The sequence below is a fragment of the Seriola dumerili genome, unplaced genomic scaffold (assembly GCF_002260705.1).
Source record: "Seriola dumerili isolate Sdu_G_001 unplaced genomic scaffold, Sdu_1.0 BDQW01000866.1, whole genome shotgun sequence".
NCBI lineage: Eukaryota > Metazoa > Chordata > Actinopteri > Carangiformes > Carangidae > Seriola > Seriola dumerili.
Window position 1 is genome coordinate 157,232 of NW_019175121.1, and position 13,402 is coordinate 170,633.

Genomic DNA, 13,402 nt, shown 5'->3' on the forward strand with positions numbered 1-13,402 from the left:
GTGTGTGTGTGTGTGTGTGTGTGTGTGTGTGTGTGTGTGTGTGTCCAGGCTCCCTCTCCCTGTGCATTGGATCGTACTGCAGCCTGGCTGCTCAACATGAACTCCGCCTCCTCCTATGGCGAGACGGAGGACGATCGCCATGACGACCCCCTCATCGAGAAGGTAAGAGAGGTGTGTGTGTGTGTGTCTCTGACTCTGTGTGTGTGTGTGTGTGTGTGTGTGTGTCTCTCTCTGTGTGTGTGTGTGTGTGTGTGTGTGTGTCTCTCTCTGTGTGTGTGTGTGTGTGTGTGTGTGTGTCTCTCTCTGTGTGTGTGTGTGTGTGTGTGTGTGTGTCTCTCTCTGTGTGTGTGTGTGTGTGTGTGTGTGTGTCTCTCTCTGTGTGTGTGTGTGTGTGTGTGTGTGTGTCTCTCTCTGTGTGTGTGTGTGTGTGTGTGTGTGTGTCTCTCTCTGTGTGTGTGTGTGTGTGTGTGTGTGTGTCTCTCTCTGTGTGTGTGTGTGTGTGTGTGTGTGTGTCTCTCTCTGTGTGTGTGTGTGTGTGTGTGTGTGTGTCTCTCTCTGTGTGTGTGTGTGTGTGTGTGTGTGTGTCTCTCTCTGTGTGTGTGTGTGTGTGTGTGTGTGTGTCTCTCTCTGTGTGTGTGTGTGTGTGTGTGTGTGTGTCTCTCTCTGTGTGTGTGTGTGTGTGTGTGTGTGTGTCTCTCTCTGTGTGTGTGTGTGTGTGTGTGTGTGTGTCTCTCTCTGTGTGTGTGTGTGTGTGTGTGTGTGTGTCTCTCTCTGTGTGTGTGTGTGTGTGTGTGTGTGTGTCTCTCTCTGTGTGTGTGTGTGTGTGTGTGTGTGTGTCTCTCTCTGTGTGTGTGTGTGTGTGTGTGTGTGTGTCTCTCTCTGTGTGTGTGTGTGTGTGTGTGTGTGTGTCTCTCTCTGTGTGTGTGTGTGTGTGTGTGTGTGTGTCTCTCTCTGTGTGTGTGTGTGTGTGTGTGTGTGTGTCTCTCTCTGTGTGTGTGTGTGTGTGTGTGTGTGTGTCTCTCTCTGTGTGTGTGTGTGTGTGTGTGTGTGTGTCTCTCTCTGTGTGTGTGTGTGTGTGTGTGTGTGTGTCTCTCTCTGTGTGTGTGTGTGTGTGTGTGTGTGTGTCTCTCTCTGTGTGTGTGTGTGTGTGTGTGTGTGTGTCTCTCTCTGTGTGTGTGTGTGTGTGTGTGTGTGTGTCTCTCTCTGTGTGTGTGTGTGTGTGTGTGTGTGTGTCTCTCTCTGTGTGTGTGTGTGTGTGTGTGTGTGTGTCTCTCTCTGTGTGTGTGTGTGTGTGTGTGTGTGTGTCTCTCTCTGTGTGTGTGTGTGTGTGTGTGTGTGTGTCTCTCTCTGTGTGTGTGTGTGTGTGTGTGTGTGTGTCTCTCTCTGTGTGTGTGTGTGTGTGTGTGTGTGTGTCTCTCTCTGTGTGTGTGTGTGTGTGTGTGTGTGTGTCTCTCTCTGTGTGTGTGTGTGTGTGTGTGTGTGTGTCTCTCTCTGTGTGTGTGTGTGTGTGTGTGTGTGTGTCTCTCTCTGTGTGTGTGTGTGTGTGTGTGTGTGTGTCTCTCTCTGTGTGTGTGTGTGTGTGTGTGTGTGTGTCTCTCTCTGTGTGTGTGTGTGTGTGTGTGTGTGTGTCTCTCTCTGTGTGTGTGTGTGTGTGTGTGTGTGTGTCTCTGGCTCTGTGTGTGTGTGTGTGTCTGTCTCTGTGTGTGTGTGTGTCTCTGACTGTGTGTGTGTGTGTGTGTGTGTGTGTGTGTGTAGTACCAGCAGGAGATTGCGTTGCTGCAGGAGAAGCTGCGAGTGTCGTCTCTGCGTCAGGAGGAGTGTGAAGCTCGTCTGATGGTTCAGGATCAACAAAACCAACGAATGCTGCAGGAGTACCAGGTCAGACCACACCTGCTCTACCTGACTCACCTGTACAGACACTCTGCTCATGACACGGTCACATGACACGGTCACATGACACAGCTGGACCAATAGGAGTGTTTTTTTCAGGCTCGGCTGGAGGACACAGAGAGCAGACTGAGGAGACTGCAGGACGACAAAGACCTGCAGATGAACAGCATCATCAGCAGGTCTGACCACCTGTCTGTGTGTACACCTGTCTGTCTGACCACCTGTCTGTGTGTACACCTGTCTGTCTGAACAACTGTCTGTGTGTACACCTGTCTGTGTGTACACCTGTCTGAACACCTGTCTGTGTGTACACCTGTCTGTCTGAACACCTGTCTGTCTGTACCACCTGTCTGTCTGAACACCTGTCTGTCTGTACACCTGTCTGTCTGAACACCTGTCTGTCTGAACACCTGTCTGCCTGAACACCTGTCTGTCTGAACACCTGTCTGTCTGTATACCTGTCTGTCTGAACAACTGTCTGTGTGTACACCTGTCTGAACACCTGTCTGTGTGTACACCTGTCTGAACACCTGTCTGTGTGTACACCTGTCTGTCTGAACACCTGTCTGTCTGAACACCTGTCTGCCTGAACACCTGTCTGTCTGAACACCTGTCTGTCTGTATACCTGTCTGTCTGAACAACTGTCTGTGTGTACACCTGTCTGAACACCTGTCTGTGTGTACACCTGTCTGAACACCTGTCTGTGTGTACACCTGTCTGTCTGAACACCTGTCTGTCTGAACACCTGTCTGTCTGAACACCTGTCTGTGTGTACATCTGTCTGCCTGAACACCTGTCTGTCTGAACACCTGTCTGTGTGTACACCTGTCTGAACACCTGTCTGTGTGTACACTTGTCTGAACACCTGTCTGTCTGAACACCTGTCTGTCTGAACACCTGTCTGCCTGAACACCTGTCTGTCTGAACACCTGTCTGTCTGTATACCTGTCTGTCTGAACACCTGTCTGTCTGTACACCTGTCTGTCTGTACACCTGTCTGTACACCTGTCTGTCTGTACACCTGTCTGTACACCTGTCTGTCTGAACACCTGTCTGTCTGAACACCTGTGTACCTGTGTGTCAGTTACCTGTTTGTCTGAACACCTGTGTACCTGTGTGTCAGTTACCTGTTTGTCTGAACACCTGTGCAGGTTGATGGCGGTGGAGGAGGAGCTGAAGAAGGATCACTCTGACATGCAGGCTGTGGTCGACTCCAAACAAAAGATCATAGAGGCACAGGTACCTGTCTTTCTTCCTGTCTGTTTACCTGTTTAGCCTCTCACCTCTCTCTCTCTATCACCTGTGTGTCTCACCTGCCTGTCTCACCTGTCTCTCTTTCACGTGCCTGTCTCCCACCTTCCTGTCTCACCTGTCTCTCTCTCACTTGCCTGTCTGTCACCTGTCTGTCTCTCACCTGTCTCTTTCTCACCTGTCTGTCTCTCAGGAGAAGAGGATAGCGAGTCTTGATGCAGCGAACACTCGCCTGATGGCGGCTCTGACACAACTGAAGGAGAGGTATGCTGTGACATCACAGAGGAACGGCCTGTCTCCTAGCAACACATCGTCTCTGCAGATCACCGAGAACGGAGAGTTCCGCAACTCTGGCAACTGCTAGGCAACCTGCTGCTGAGCTCTGATTGGCCGTGACTCATTGAGCGGTAGGGGCTGAACTGCTGGCAGCAAGATGAAGTCATCGACCAGGCTTTTTAAAAAATCAACCAATCACAGCCGTCGTAGTTTCCATAGACCTGTCAATCAACCCTCCTACAGCCACGGATCTGACCTCTGACCAGACTCCGCCCATGTTGCTAGGTTACCCCTCAGTTCCTGTTTTGTTTTGCATGTTTTCTCTTTGAACATCTTCCGATGTCTGACATCATATCCTGTTTCCTTTTGATACTTCCTGTTAAGAGCTGGAAACTTCCACCAACCAAACTGAACACATCATCTGGAACAACCCCACCTGTGTAAGGCTCTGGTCCAATCACACTGACTCTTTCCATGTATGGCTTCAGTCCTACTGGACCAACTTTGGCTGTATATGGCTCTTGTCTAATTGGACTACACTCATCCATATATGGCTCTGTTTTAATCTGATTAACTGGAGCAACTCCAGCTGTATATGGCTCTGGTGTGACTAAACTCAGAACTGTTTATCTGTTTTTAGGTTCTTTATCTTCAGATTGTGATTTAAAGGAGCAGTCCAACAGTCAGATCAGCTTCATGTCTGTACAGAGACAGATTAGCCTAGCTTAGCACAAAGACTGGAAGCAGAGGGAAACTGTTGAACTGTAGTCGACCCTCCAGACAGTTAGAGGTTAGTTTGTGTTGTTTCAGAGAATTCTACTGATTTTAGTGTAAAAATCAGATTTTATTGTAAAACAGTAAAAACTCTTTAAATTGTGATGAATAGTTTGTGAACACACACACACATATCTGCTGTCCTGTATAAACTCTGCTGTTCTCTACTGGACTCTAAGGTTCTTTGCTGGACTCTGTTATACTGTATTCATGAGAAATGTTTTGTTTGTTTCCTCTTGTTGTTATTTATCAACATCAGTATTTATAAAGAGATGCTCCAATAAACTATTACACTATCCAACTGTTGTATAGCAATGAGTGACAGGAGACACCATGGCAACAAGCAACACACACACACACACACACACACACACACACACACACACACACACACACACACACACACACACACACACACACACACACACACACACACACACACACACACACACAGAGGTATCAGGTATGGTCAGTGCTGCTTCACACAGAGACAGACAGGTGTGCAGGCAGACAGCTTTTATTTATTGCAGCAGTGAGACCCACAGCTCTTTATCTCTAAACAGGAAGTGATGTCACAGGTTCTCCATGAGGCGCTCCAGCGGGTCGATGTTCCAATACTCGTGGTTCCAGCCCAGAAACCAGCCGGTAAAGGTCGGCGGTTCGAACCCCTGCTTCACCATCACTGTGGGGGTGCGAGGGTCTCTGGAGGACGGGTCGCTCTCTATGTACTGGACAGCTGCACAGGAAACACAGTTAGCCCTTAGCATCCTGGACCACCTGGACCAGGTTCAGTCTCAGGTACCTGTAACCAAGTAGTTGTTGTGTGTTGGATCAGGTGATGCTGGGTTCACACTTCCTGTCTGTCTCACCTGACACCGCCGCCTCCGTCTTCTCCTGCTCATGAGCCTTGTTTCCGATCCAAACAAACACCTGCAGGAGGAAAAAGGAAATGAGGGGTTGTAGCAGGAAAGGAGGCAAGGATGCCACAGGGGCGGGACCTGTAACCATGGTGACAGCGGAAGAGACTTACCTGGTCCCAGGTATCCAAGATCATGACATCATCAGGAGCAAGGTCATCCTGCGTCAGCTCACCTGGAACCTCCTCCATCTGAACACAGAGAGAGATAGTGACTGTGTGACTTGACCATGTGACCTGATCATGTGACCACGTGACCAGCCTGACATACCAGGAAGTTGCCAGTCTTGTTGGAGCAGGCGAACAGACGAGGAGGATGAGCCTCCATCTCATTCTCCATCCGGGGAGAGCGACAGTAGTCTTCCTGCCCTCCCAACGCATCCCAAAATGCATCTGTACACAAACACACAGTCAGGTAGGGTGGACTTCAGCTGGTCTGAATGTTGAGACTCCCCCATCACTCACCTTCCTCCTCCCCCTCCTCCAGTGGAGCAGGTGTCACCTGCAGGATCCCGGCCAGGTGTTCGGCTCCCTGGACCTCCACGGAGCTGCTCCTGCAGCCTCTCCAGGTCCACGATCCAGAGGAGGACACCAGCAGGAAGACGTCACTGGAGTTCAGACTGGAGGAGGACGGATCCACCTGAAGACGACAGAGGAGACACACTGGTCTAACTGGTCTAACTGGACCGACCGGTCTGACTGGTCTAACTGGTCTAACTGGTCTAACTGGACTAACTGGACCGACCGGTCTGACTGGTCTAACTGGTCTAACTGGTCTATCTGGACTGACCGGTCTGACTGGTCTAACTGGTCTAACTGGTCTATCTGGACCGACCGGTCTGACTGGACTGACCGGACCGACTGATCTAACTGGTCTGACCGGTCTAACTGGACTGAAGGGTCTGGATCAGATCCATGATATAAACCTGATCCCTGTCTGATCCAGACTCAGTCTCTGAATCTGGTTTCTCTCTCACCTCCACAGCTCTGGTGTCTCTCGCTGGATTGGCTCGAACCTGGAACAAGCGTGTATTTGCCGCCTCTGATTGGCCACCTTCTCTGGAAGTCCCACCTTTGTACACCACCATTGGCTGGCCCCTGAACAAGCTCATGAGGTGGGCGGGCTCTTTTCCCTGAACCACTCGCACCTGCAGACAGGTAACAGTGAGGTCTGTAAGACTGGAGGTTCCTACAGATCTGGATCCAGAGTCCAGAGTCCAGAGTCCAGTACCTGAACAGCACCGCCTCCCAGCTCATCATCCATCTGGACAGCCAAGATGGCCGATGCTCCAACCTCGTCCTGGCTAGACTCCGCCCCCTGCCTGTAAACACAGATCCTTGTTATTGTTGCTGTAGCAGGAAGCGAACACCAGGGGGAGCTCAGAGTCACAACACGTGTGTTAGACCACGTGTGACATGACGTCTCACCACATGTAGACAATGTGTCCGTCTCTGTCTCCATGGTGATACTGGTACAGGATGATGTAACTGTCTCCTCCATAGAACTGACCAAAGACTGACAGGTCCACCAGAACTTTCTCTGACCCCTCAACACGCCACACCTGAGACAGACAGGTAGACAGGTCAGACAGATAGGTAAAGAGACAGGCAGGCCAGAAAGACAGGTGAAGAGAGACAGACACCACCCTCCTCACCTGCTTCTCTCCATCTCCTCTGTCCACCATACCGTGCTGTGCTGCCATGGCGTCTGATTGGTGGAGCTTCGACACGTCAAACGGCACCTGTCCAATCAGAGGAGTTAGGACTGGTTTGGTCGGGTCTGGGTCTGGAACACTTTGGTCCTGGACTAGACCTTGATTGGTTTACCTTCTTGATCTTTGCTATCTGATTGGACACATAGGCCGTTCCCATGCCAACGGTGTCGTCAGGATCCGTCCAGTCCTTAAAGTATTGTTTGAAGAGAGGAGTCTCCCCGTGTTCAGGAAGGACCTGGACCTGAGGGGACAGAGTCAGGGGGGGTGTGTGTGTGTGTGTGTGTGTGTGTGTGTGTGTGTGTGTGTGTGTGTGTGTGTGTGTGTTTACCTGTGTGTGTGCTGGGTAGTTCATCTTGTGGATGAACTGCTCTGAACTTTTCAGAACAGCATGGCGCTCCTCAGCGTTCGAATCCTTACCTACACACACACACACACATGCACTTTATAATGACTCTCAGGTGACTGTCCTCATTGACCTATCAGGTTACAGATTTCAGCTCCTCAGTCTGAACTGGTGAGAGAGAAGAGGTGAAACTTTGAACCTTTCCAGACGAAGATGTGTCCGTTGGCTCCGTTGTCGAGTATGAAACAATCGCTGGTCTGCAAAGCATCCTGGGAAAAGGGGTTGTGCTCTGCTACCATGGTAACTTCTATGTCCCCATCTGTATTCGACACCTGAGAGACAGACAGGTGAAGACTTCCTGCTGCACAACAACAACAAGTCCTAAGGTGAGAGACACCTGCCTCACCTTGTAGAGCCGAGCCTGCTTCCTGTTGGAGGCGTCCATCTTGGTGTCGTCACTGTGAGCTTCAGGAAGCTCCGGCTTCTCCCCGAGGACCTGAGGTCAGGGGTCAGGGGTCAGACGTCATGGACTCATTGATCAAAGGTCTGTCATATCAACCAGACAGTTACTTCCTCCTCCATGTTTCTGTGCAGACGACTTTCTGACGTTCACGTCAGTTTTCCCAGGAGGAAACTGTCATATTCCGACACCACATGAACGCAGCACGGACCTCTGCTTCACATTAACACACTGCAGTACAGTACAATACTCTCACTGTAGTATCAGTATGTTTTTGTCAGGTCATGTGACGTCATCACCTCCAGCATCCTGTCTGGCTCCGCCCCTTCATCACAGATCAGCAGCTTGGCCCGCCCACACCGCTCATCGTCACGGATACCCTTAGACACCTGTCAATTAACCAATCAATCAGTCGTGCATGATGTCACTCAATAATGATGATTTCATGAGGTGATGTCACCACTCACCACGGTGGCCTTCAGCTTCTCAAAGTGGTTACTATGGGAACCAGACCACTGGATGATTTCCTGTAAAAAGAAAGAGACAGGTTCAGAGCTGTCTGTCTGATGGCCTGTCTCACTTCCTGTGTCACCTCTCTCTACCTGTCTCACCTCTCTCTACCTGTGTCTCTCTACCCATCTCACCTCTGTCTACCTGTCTCACTACTCTACCTGTTTCACCTCTCTCTACCTGTCTCACCTCACTACCTGTCTCACCTCTTTCTACCTGTGTCACCTCTCTACCTGTCTCACCTCACTACCTGTCTCGCCTCTTTCTACCTGTGTCTCTCTACCCGTCTCACCTCTCTCTACCTGTGTCTCTCTACCCGTCTCGCCTCTCTCTACCTGTCTCACCTCTCTCTACCTGTGTCTCTCTACCCGTCTCACCTCTCTCTACCTGTGTCTCTCTACCTGTGTCACCTCTCTCTACCTGTGTCACCTCTCTCTACCTATGTCTCTCTGCCATTCTCACCTCTCTCTCTACCGGTCTCACCTATCTCTACCTGTGTCTCTCTACCGGTCTCACCTCCCTGTACCTGTCTCACCCCTCTACCTGTTTCACTTCTCTCTACCTGTCTGTCTCACCTCTCCCAGGTCCAGGATGAAACTGTCGCCCTGGTTGAAACTCTCCCACGTGACAGGAACCTCTGTTGCCCTGACGACGTGTCGACCTTTGACCTGCAGCAGCCTCTGAACATCCACGTCATTGGTCACCACATGATTGAACCCTGAGGCCACACCCCCTTTCTGAGAAGAAACAAGAAGTGATGTCATCAATGCCAAAAACAGTTCTTCAAGTCAACTCAGGAAAACGTGTATCTTTACTGCAGTATCAGTAGTACTCTCAGTACTCTCAGTATCAGTAGTACTCTCAGTGTCAGTTGTAATCTCTGAACTGATAATAAGTAAACAATACATCAATAAATAAATAAACAGACCATCAGACAAATGTCAGAGTAGAAACTAAGCAATTAAACAGAAAAGGTTCAGAGTTCAAATGTAAGAAAGGTACTACAGTACTGGGAGTTCTGGTCTTGTAGTTACCATGTACTTGAGCCCTGTTTTGAAGTATCCGGTGAAGGTACTGGACTCGTGGCCCTGGACTTCACGGTACTGGACCGGCCCCCCCTGCAGGAACTCGTCCATCTGAACTGCAAAGATGGCCGCTGCTCCGCTCTCATCCTGAGAACATTCTGTACCTGCAGACCAACCAACCAATCACAGAGCAACATCAGAGTCACACCTGTGTCAACGTTCAGGCCATTATACTACTATCAGTGTTAGAGAACAGGAAGTGTACCGGTCTGAGACTGAAGACGTCCCTCAGGGTTCAGCCCTGGGTCCACTTCTGTTCATCATTTATATTAATTTCTATTCATTTCTATTCATTTGTATTTATTTATATTGATTTATATTCAGTTATATTCACTGCAGGTGTAGTAGTATTAGTACATGATGATAGTATTAGTACATGATGTATTGCAGTACCTTGCCAGTAGTGCAGGTCATACTGCAGGGATCCTCTGCGGGTCTCGGTGCTGTGGAGAACCAGGTAAGCATCTCCGCTGTAGAACCCTCCGTACAGACTGTCAGGTACAGGAACCAGCTCCATGTTCTCCACCCGCCACACCTGAAGCCCCGCCTTCTGACCCGCATGTTCAAACTCTGGGTGGAACACCATGATGTCACCTGTAGGGGCAGGACCGCAGAAAAACACCTGAACACAATTATGTTGCCTGCAGGGGGCGGAGCCACACAACACCAGGACCTAAGTTAAGACTTATATTTCAGTCTGAATGATGATGTCAGTGCAGCAGGGACCGTGTCAGGTGTGTTCAATGTTTCTTTTGGTGTCAATAAAGTTTTATTTAAAAAAAAAAAAAAAAAAAAAAAAAGGTCAGTCAGTCACCTGTAGCTTTACCTCTTGGTTTTCAGTCTTAGGAAAACATCTGTTATCTACATTTTCAGTATTTGGTATTAACATGTTGTGTTTCTGCTGCACTGTTCATCTTCCTGCTGTTACACTGTAAATGTCCTCAATGTGAGAAGAAGACAGGATTATCTATCTTTTCTTATTTTCTTTTCTTATTTATATTATCTTTCCTTTTCTTTGCTCTCCTTTCTTTTATTTTTTTTATTTAATCTTTTCTTTCTTTTCTTATCTTTTATTTTCCCAAATGACTTGTGTTTATTCTTTACAGACCAAAATAAAAGAGTAAAGTGATTGTTGTGTATGATGTCTTCAGAGAGACCTCCTCTCCTCACACCTCTAATACCTGAACGTGTCTCAGTGGCTGTGACTGAACACCTGATCTCCTTCACTTATTAAATACATGTAGAACTGAGAAGCTTCACTGAAGAATCTCAAGAACCTCACTGTGAGTCTCTGTCTGATGAGTGAATGTAAATGTTGTAATCTGCAACAGCCTCAGGGACAAATAGCAGAGTGACTCATCTTCTCCAACACAAACATCTTTGCTGCAGCTCAGAGATACAGGAAGTGACTCACCCTCACGGACGGACGGACGGACGGACGGACGGACGGACGGACAGACAGACAGACAGACAGACAGACAGACAGACAGACAGACAGACAGACAGGTCGAAGCTGTTTCACATTTAAACTGCTTAAAGAGGAAGCAGCTTCACAGTTGTTCAAAAACTCCACAGTAAACGCCTCACTGGGGACTGGAACAGCTCCAGGATCAGATTCATAAAGTCCGGAGTGAAGGTGTGAAACTTAGCTGCTGGTCACACATGAGTTATTGATGAGAGGATGAACAGAGACTAATGACGCCATGATGAAGACTAAAAACTGTTGTTAACCTGTTTGTTTCAGAGTCTGACCCAGTCTGGACCTGAACATGGACCTGGACCTGGACTCATGAAAACACAGACGGATGTTAAGTAAAGAGGAAACTCACCGTCAGTGTTTGTTGGACGTCGTTCAGCTGGATGGAAACTGCTGCAGACAAACGAAAGCTGAGCTCCACCTGAGACTGACTGACTGTGAGGGAGGGGCTGCAGGTAACCTTACCTGTACAACCCCCTCACTTCCTCCTGTGTGCAGCTGAGCAGACACACCCAGCTGATCCACACCCAGACTGAACACCAGCTGCTTCCTTTGTGGTGTTCATGAGTCATTGTTCAGAAGACTTTCAGCAAACTTTTCTGTTTCTGTCGATTTAATTCAGATGTTTTATTTTCTACTTATTTTCTATCAGTGAGACTATTGTTAACAGTGTGTGGTGTTTGGTGTGTGCAGTGTGTGTACTGCAATGCTAAATCTATGTGTGTTGAATTTGTTGTATGTTGGTCTATGGTGTTGTGGTGTGGTTGTTGTGTGTGTGTTGTGGTGTGCTTGTGGTGTTTGTGTTGTGGGTGTCTTGTGTGTGGTGTGATGTGTGCTGTGTAGTGTGTGTGTGTGTTTTTTGTATTGCGCTGAGTGACTTCGTTAGGTGTGTTGTTAGTGTGTTGTGTCGGTGGGTTGTGGTGCTTGCTTTCTTGTGTTGTGCTTCTGCTTTGTGTGTTGTGGGTTTGTGTGTGTGTGTGTGTGTGTGCTTGTGCTTGTGTGTGTGTGCTTGTGCTTGTGTGTGTGTGTGTGTGTGTGCTTGTGTGTGTGTGCGTGTGTGTGCTTGTGCTTGTGTGTGTGTGTCTGTCTGTGTCAGGGAGGGAAACGAGATGGTGAAGATCTGTTGGACACATGCAAACTCTCTGTCAGTCAATACAGGAATGGTCATTACTATGACGAGTGTTTGATGTGAAGTGATCAGACAGAGGAACCAGTTTTAGAGTTACACATGACATCAGTGACCAAGACGTGTTCATTTGTTTAATTCAAAGGGGGACATGAGAGTTATGACACGTGTTCTAACTCCTGATGTCTTTATTTATCTTTACTGTTTACGAGGAAGAATGCATGAATTAAATACATTCAGGGGTCTAGTTTGGTCTGGTCTGGGTGTGGTGCACATGCCCCCACCCCTACACACACACACACACACACACACACACACACACACACACACACACATATATATAGACAGAAACACACAAACACCATCTCTATGATTTTGATTAACCTTCAAAATAATTTTTTATCACTTAAGGTAGGCTAAATAACAGAAACACCTCAACTGTCTAAAACTATTTTAATAATAAATTGCCAACTGAGTGTATTAGTAATTATCAGGTGTATGCTCAGGCTCCAAAGTGCCTAACTGCAATTAATTGGTTGATTTTGTTGCTGTTCTCACCTGGGAACTGATATATCTGGTAACCTAAAGATCTTCTTTAATTTTATAGTTTTATCATCATTATCACCCTGTAACATGTTTGACCCCTCTCTCCCCATTTTCAAATGTAACGCAATAACACAGAAACATTTTAACTGACTTACTTTGTTCTTTTATCTGAGAACATTTTTACACTGTGATTTACTTCTACTGATGTCTTTTCAGTAATAGTAGTGACGCCGTTCACATGTTGACGTGCTGACGTCAGTGTAGTGTCCCATCGCCAGTTGTTTCTGTTACCGGTGGAGTTTATTGCTGCTCTGTCTGAACACAGTTAATGTTGCTGTTTTCTTCTTCACAGAGTCTAACTACCTGCTGTACATTTAAACTTACACTAGTTCTGCTCCAGCACTCAGAGCTCTCTGCTCCTTTTAGCAACTCTCACTAACTCAGCAGTCGTTTACATGCTGTTCAGATCTGCTAGTTGCTTTAGCTTAGCAGTCTCCCTCTCTCTCGCTCGCTCAGTGTGGTGTTGTTGTAACTTCACTGTGGGGGATGTGGTATTTACTACATCTTCAGTAAAGTCTGCTGTCTTTAGGCACAGCTCCACTCGTTAACCAGAGCTAACTACTATCCCTGAAAGTTTTCCTCAAAAAAAGTCAGACAAACTCTTTTAAATCCCACAATTTGCAACCTTCATTGACAATTTTTATATCAAAAATGTAGAGATTTTTTTCCCTATATCACCCAGTTTTGGTCTCTTTCTGATATCTTTAATGGTTTTTGAGGAAATCCATCTTACTTTTTTGATATTCACCTTTAAAACAAGAGTCTCAACCAGGTAAAAAGAACTTACTAGAGGTTCTGTTGGACAGCTCTACCGCTACACTCAAAAAACACACACATACACACACATAAACACACACACACATACACACACATATACAGTTTATATATATATATATATATATATATATATTGACAGAAACACACAAACAATGTGTACGATTTTGATTAACCTTCAAAATAAGTCTTAACATG

General features: G+C 47.6%; 2 protein-coding genes across 4 annotated transcripts in view; one reads left to right on the forward strand and one right to left on the reverse strand.

Annotated features, from left to right (window-relative positions):
* The window catches only part of LOC111237461 (disabled homolog 2-interacting protein-like), a 13,686-nt gene extending 9,227 nt beyond the window's left edge, over positions 1-4,459 (forward strand). Inside the window, exons 13-17 of the mRNA XM_022766564.1 lie at positions 49-162; positions 1,756-1,878; positions 1,990-2,069; positions 3,043-3,130; positions 3,336-4,459. Of these exons, the coding sequence (XP_022622285.1) occupies positions 49-162; positions 1,756-1,878; positions 1,990-2,069; positions 3,043-3,130; positions 3,336-3,506 (576 nt within the window). The 3' untranslated portion in view covers positions 3,507-4,459. The remainder of the gene's footprint in view (positions 1-48; positions 163-1,755; positions 1,879-1,989; positions 2,070-3,042; positions 3,131-3,335) is intronic.
* A 228-nt stretch (positions 4,460-4,687) lies between these two features.
* Positions 4,688-13,402, reverse strand: part of LOC111237448 (gelsolin-like) — a 9,929-nt gene continuing 1,214 nt past the window's right edge. The window contains exons 1-19 of one of the 3 annotated variants that reach the window (XM_022766549.1): positions 11,051-11,346; positions 9,615-9,815; positions 9,171-9,325; positions 8,712-8,873; positions 8,094-8,153; positions 7,926-8,006; positions 7,573-7,662; positions 7,366-7,498; positions 7,152-7,240; positions 6,936-7,064; positions 6,764-6,850; positions 6,537-6,670; positions 6,340-6,430; positions 6,086-6,256; positions 5,574-5,748; positions 5,380-5,501; positions 5,223-5,300; positions 5,062-5,122; positions 4,688-4,928 (exon numbers count right to left, since the gene is read on the reverse strand). In XM_022766549.1, coding sequence (XP_022622270.1) covers positions 4,765-4,928; positions 5,062-5,122; positions 5,223-5,300; positions 5,380-5,501; positions 5,574-5,748; positions 6,086-6,256; positions 6,340-6,430; positions 6,537-6,670; positions 6,764-6,850; positions 6,936-7,064; positions 7,152-7,240; positions 7,366-7,498; positions 7,573-7,662; positions 7,926-8,006; positions 8,094-8,153; positions 8,712-8,873; positions 9,171-9,325; positions 9,615-9,807 — 2,175 coding nt within the window. In that variant the 5' untranslated portion in view covers positions 9,808-9,815; positions 11,051-11,346 and the 3' untranslated portion in view covers positions 4,688-4,764. Of the gene's footprint in view, positions 4,929-5,061; positions 5,123-5,222; positions 5,301-5,379; positions 5,502-5,573; positions 5,749-6,085; positions 6,257-6,339; positions 6,431-6,536; positions 6,671-6,763; positions 6,851-6,935; positions 7,065-7,151; positions 7,241-7,365; positions 7,499-7,572; positions 7,663-7,925; positions 8,016-8,093; positions 8,154-8,711; positions 8,874-9,170; positions 9,326-9,614; positions 9,816-11,050; positions 11,347-13,402 lie in introns of those variants that run through there. The other 2 variants (XM_022766547.1, XM_022766548.1) reach the window with 2 other exon arrangements.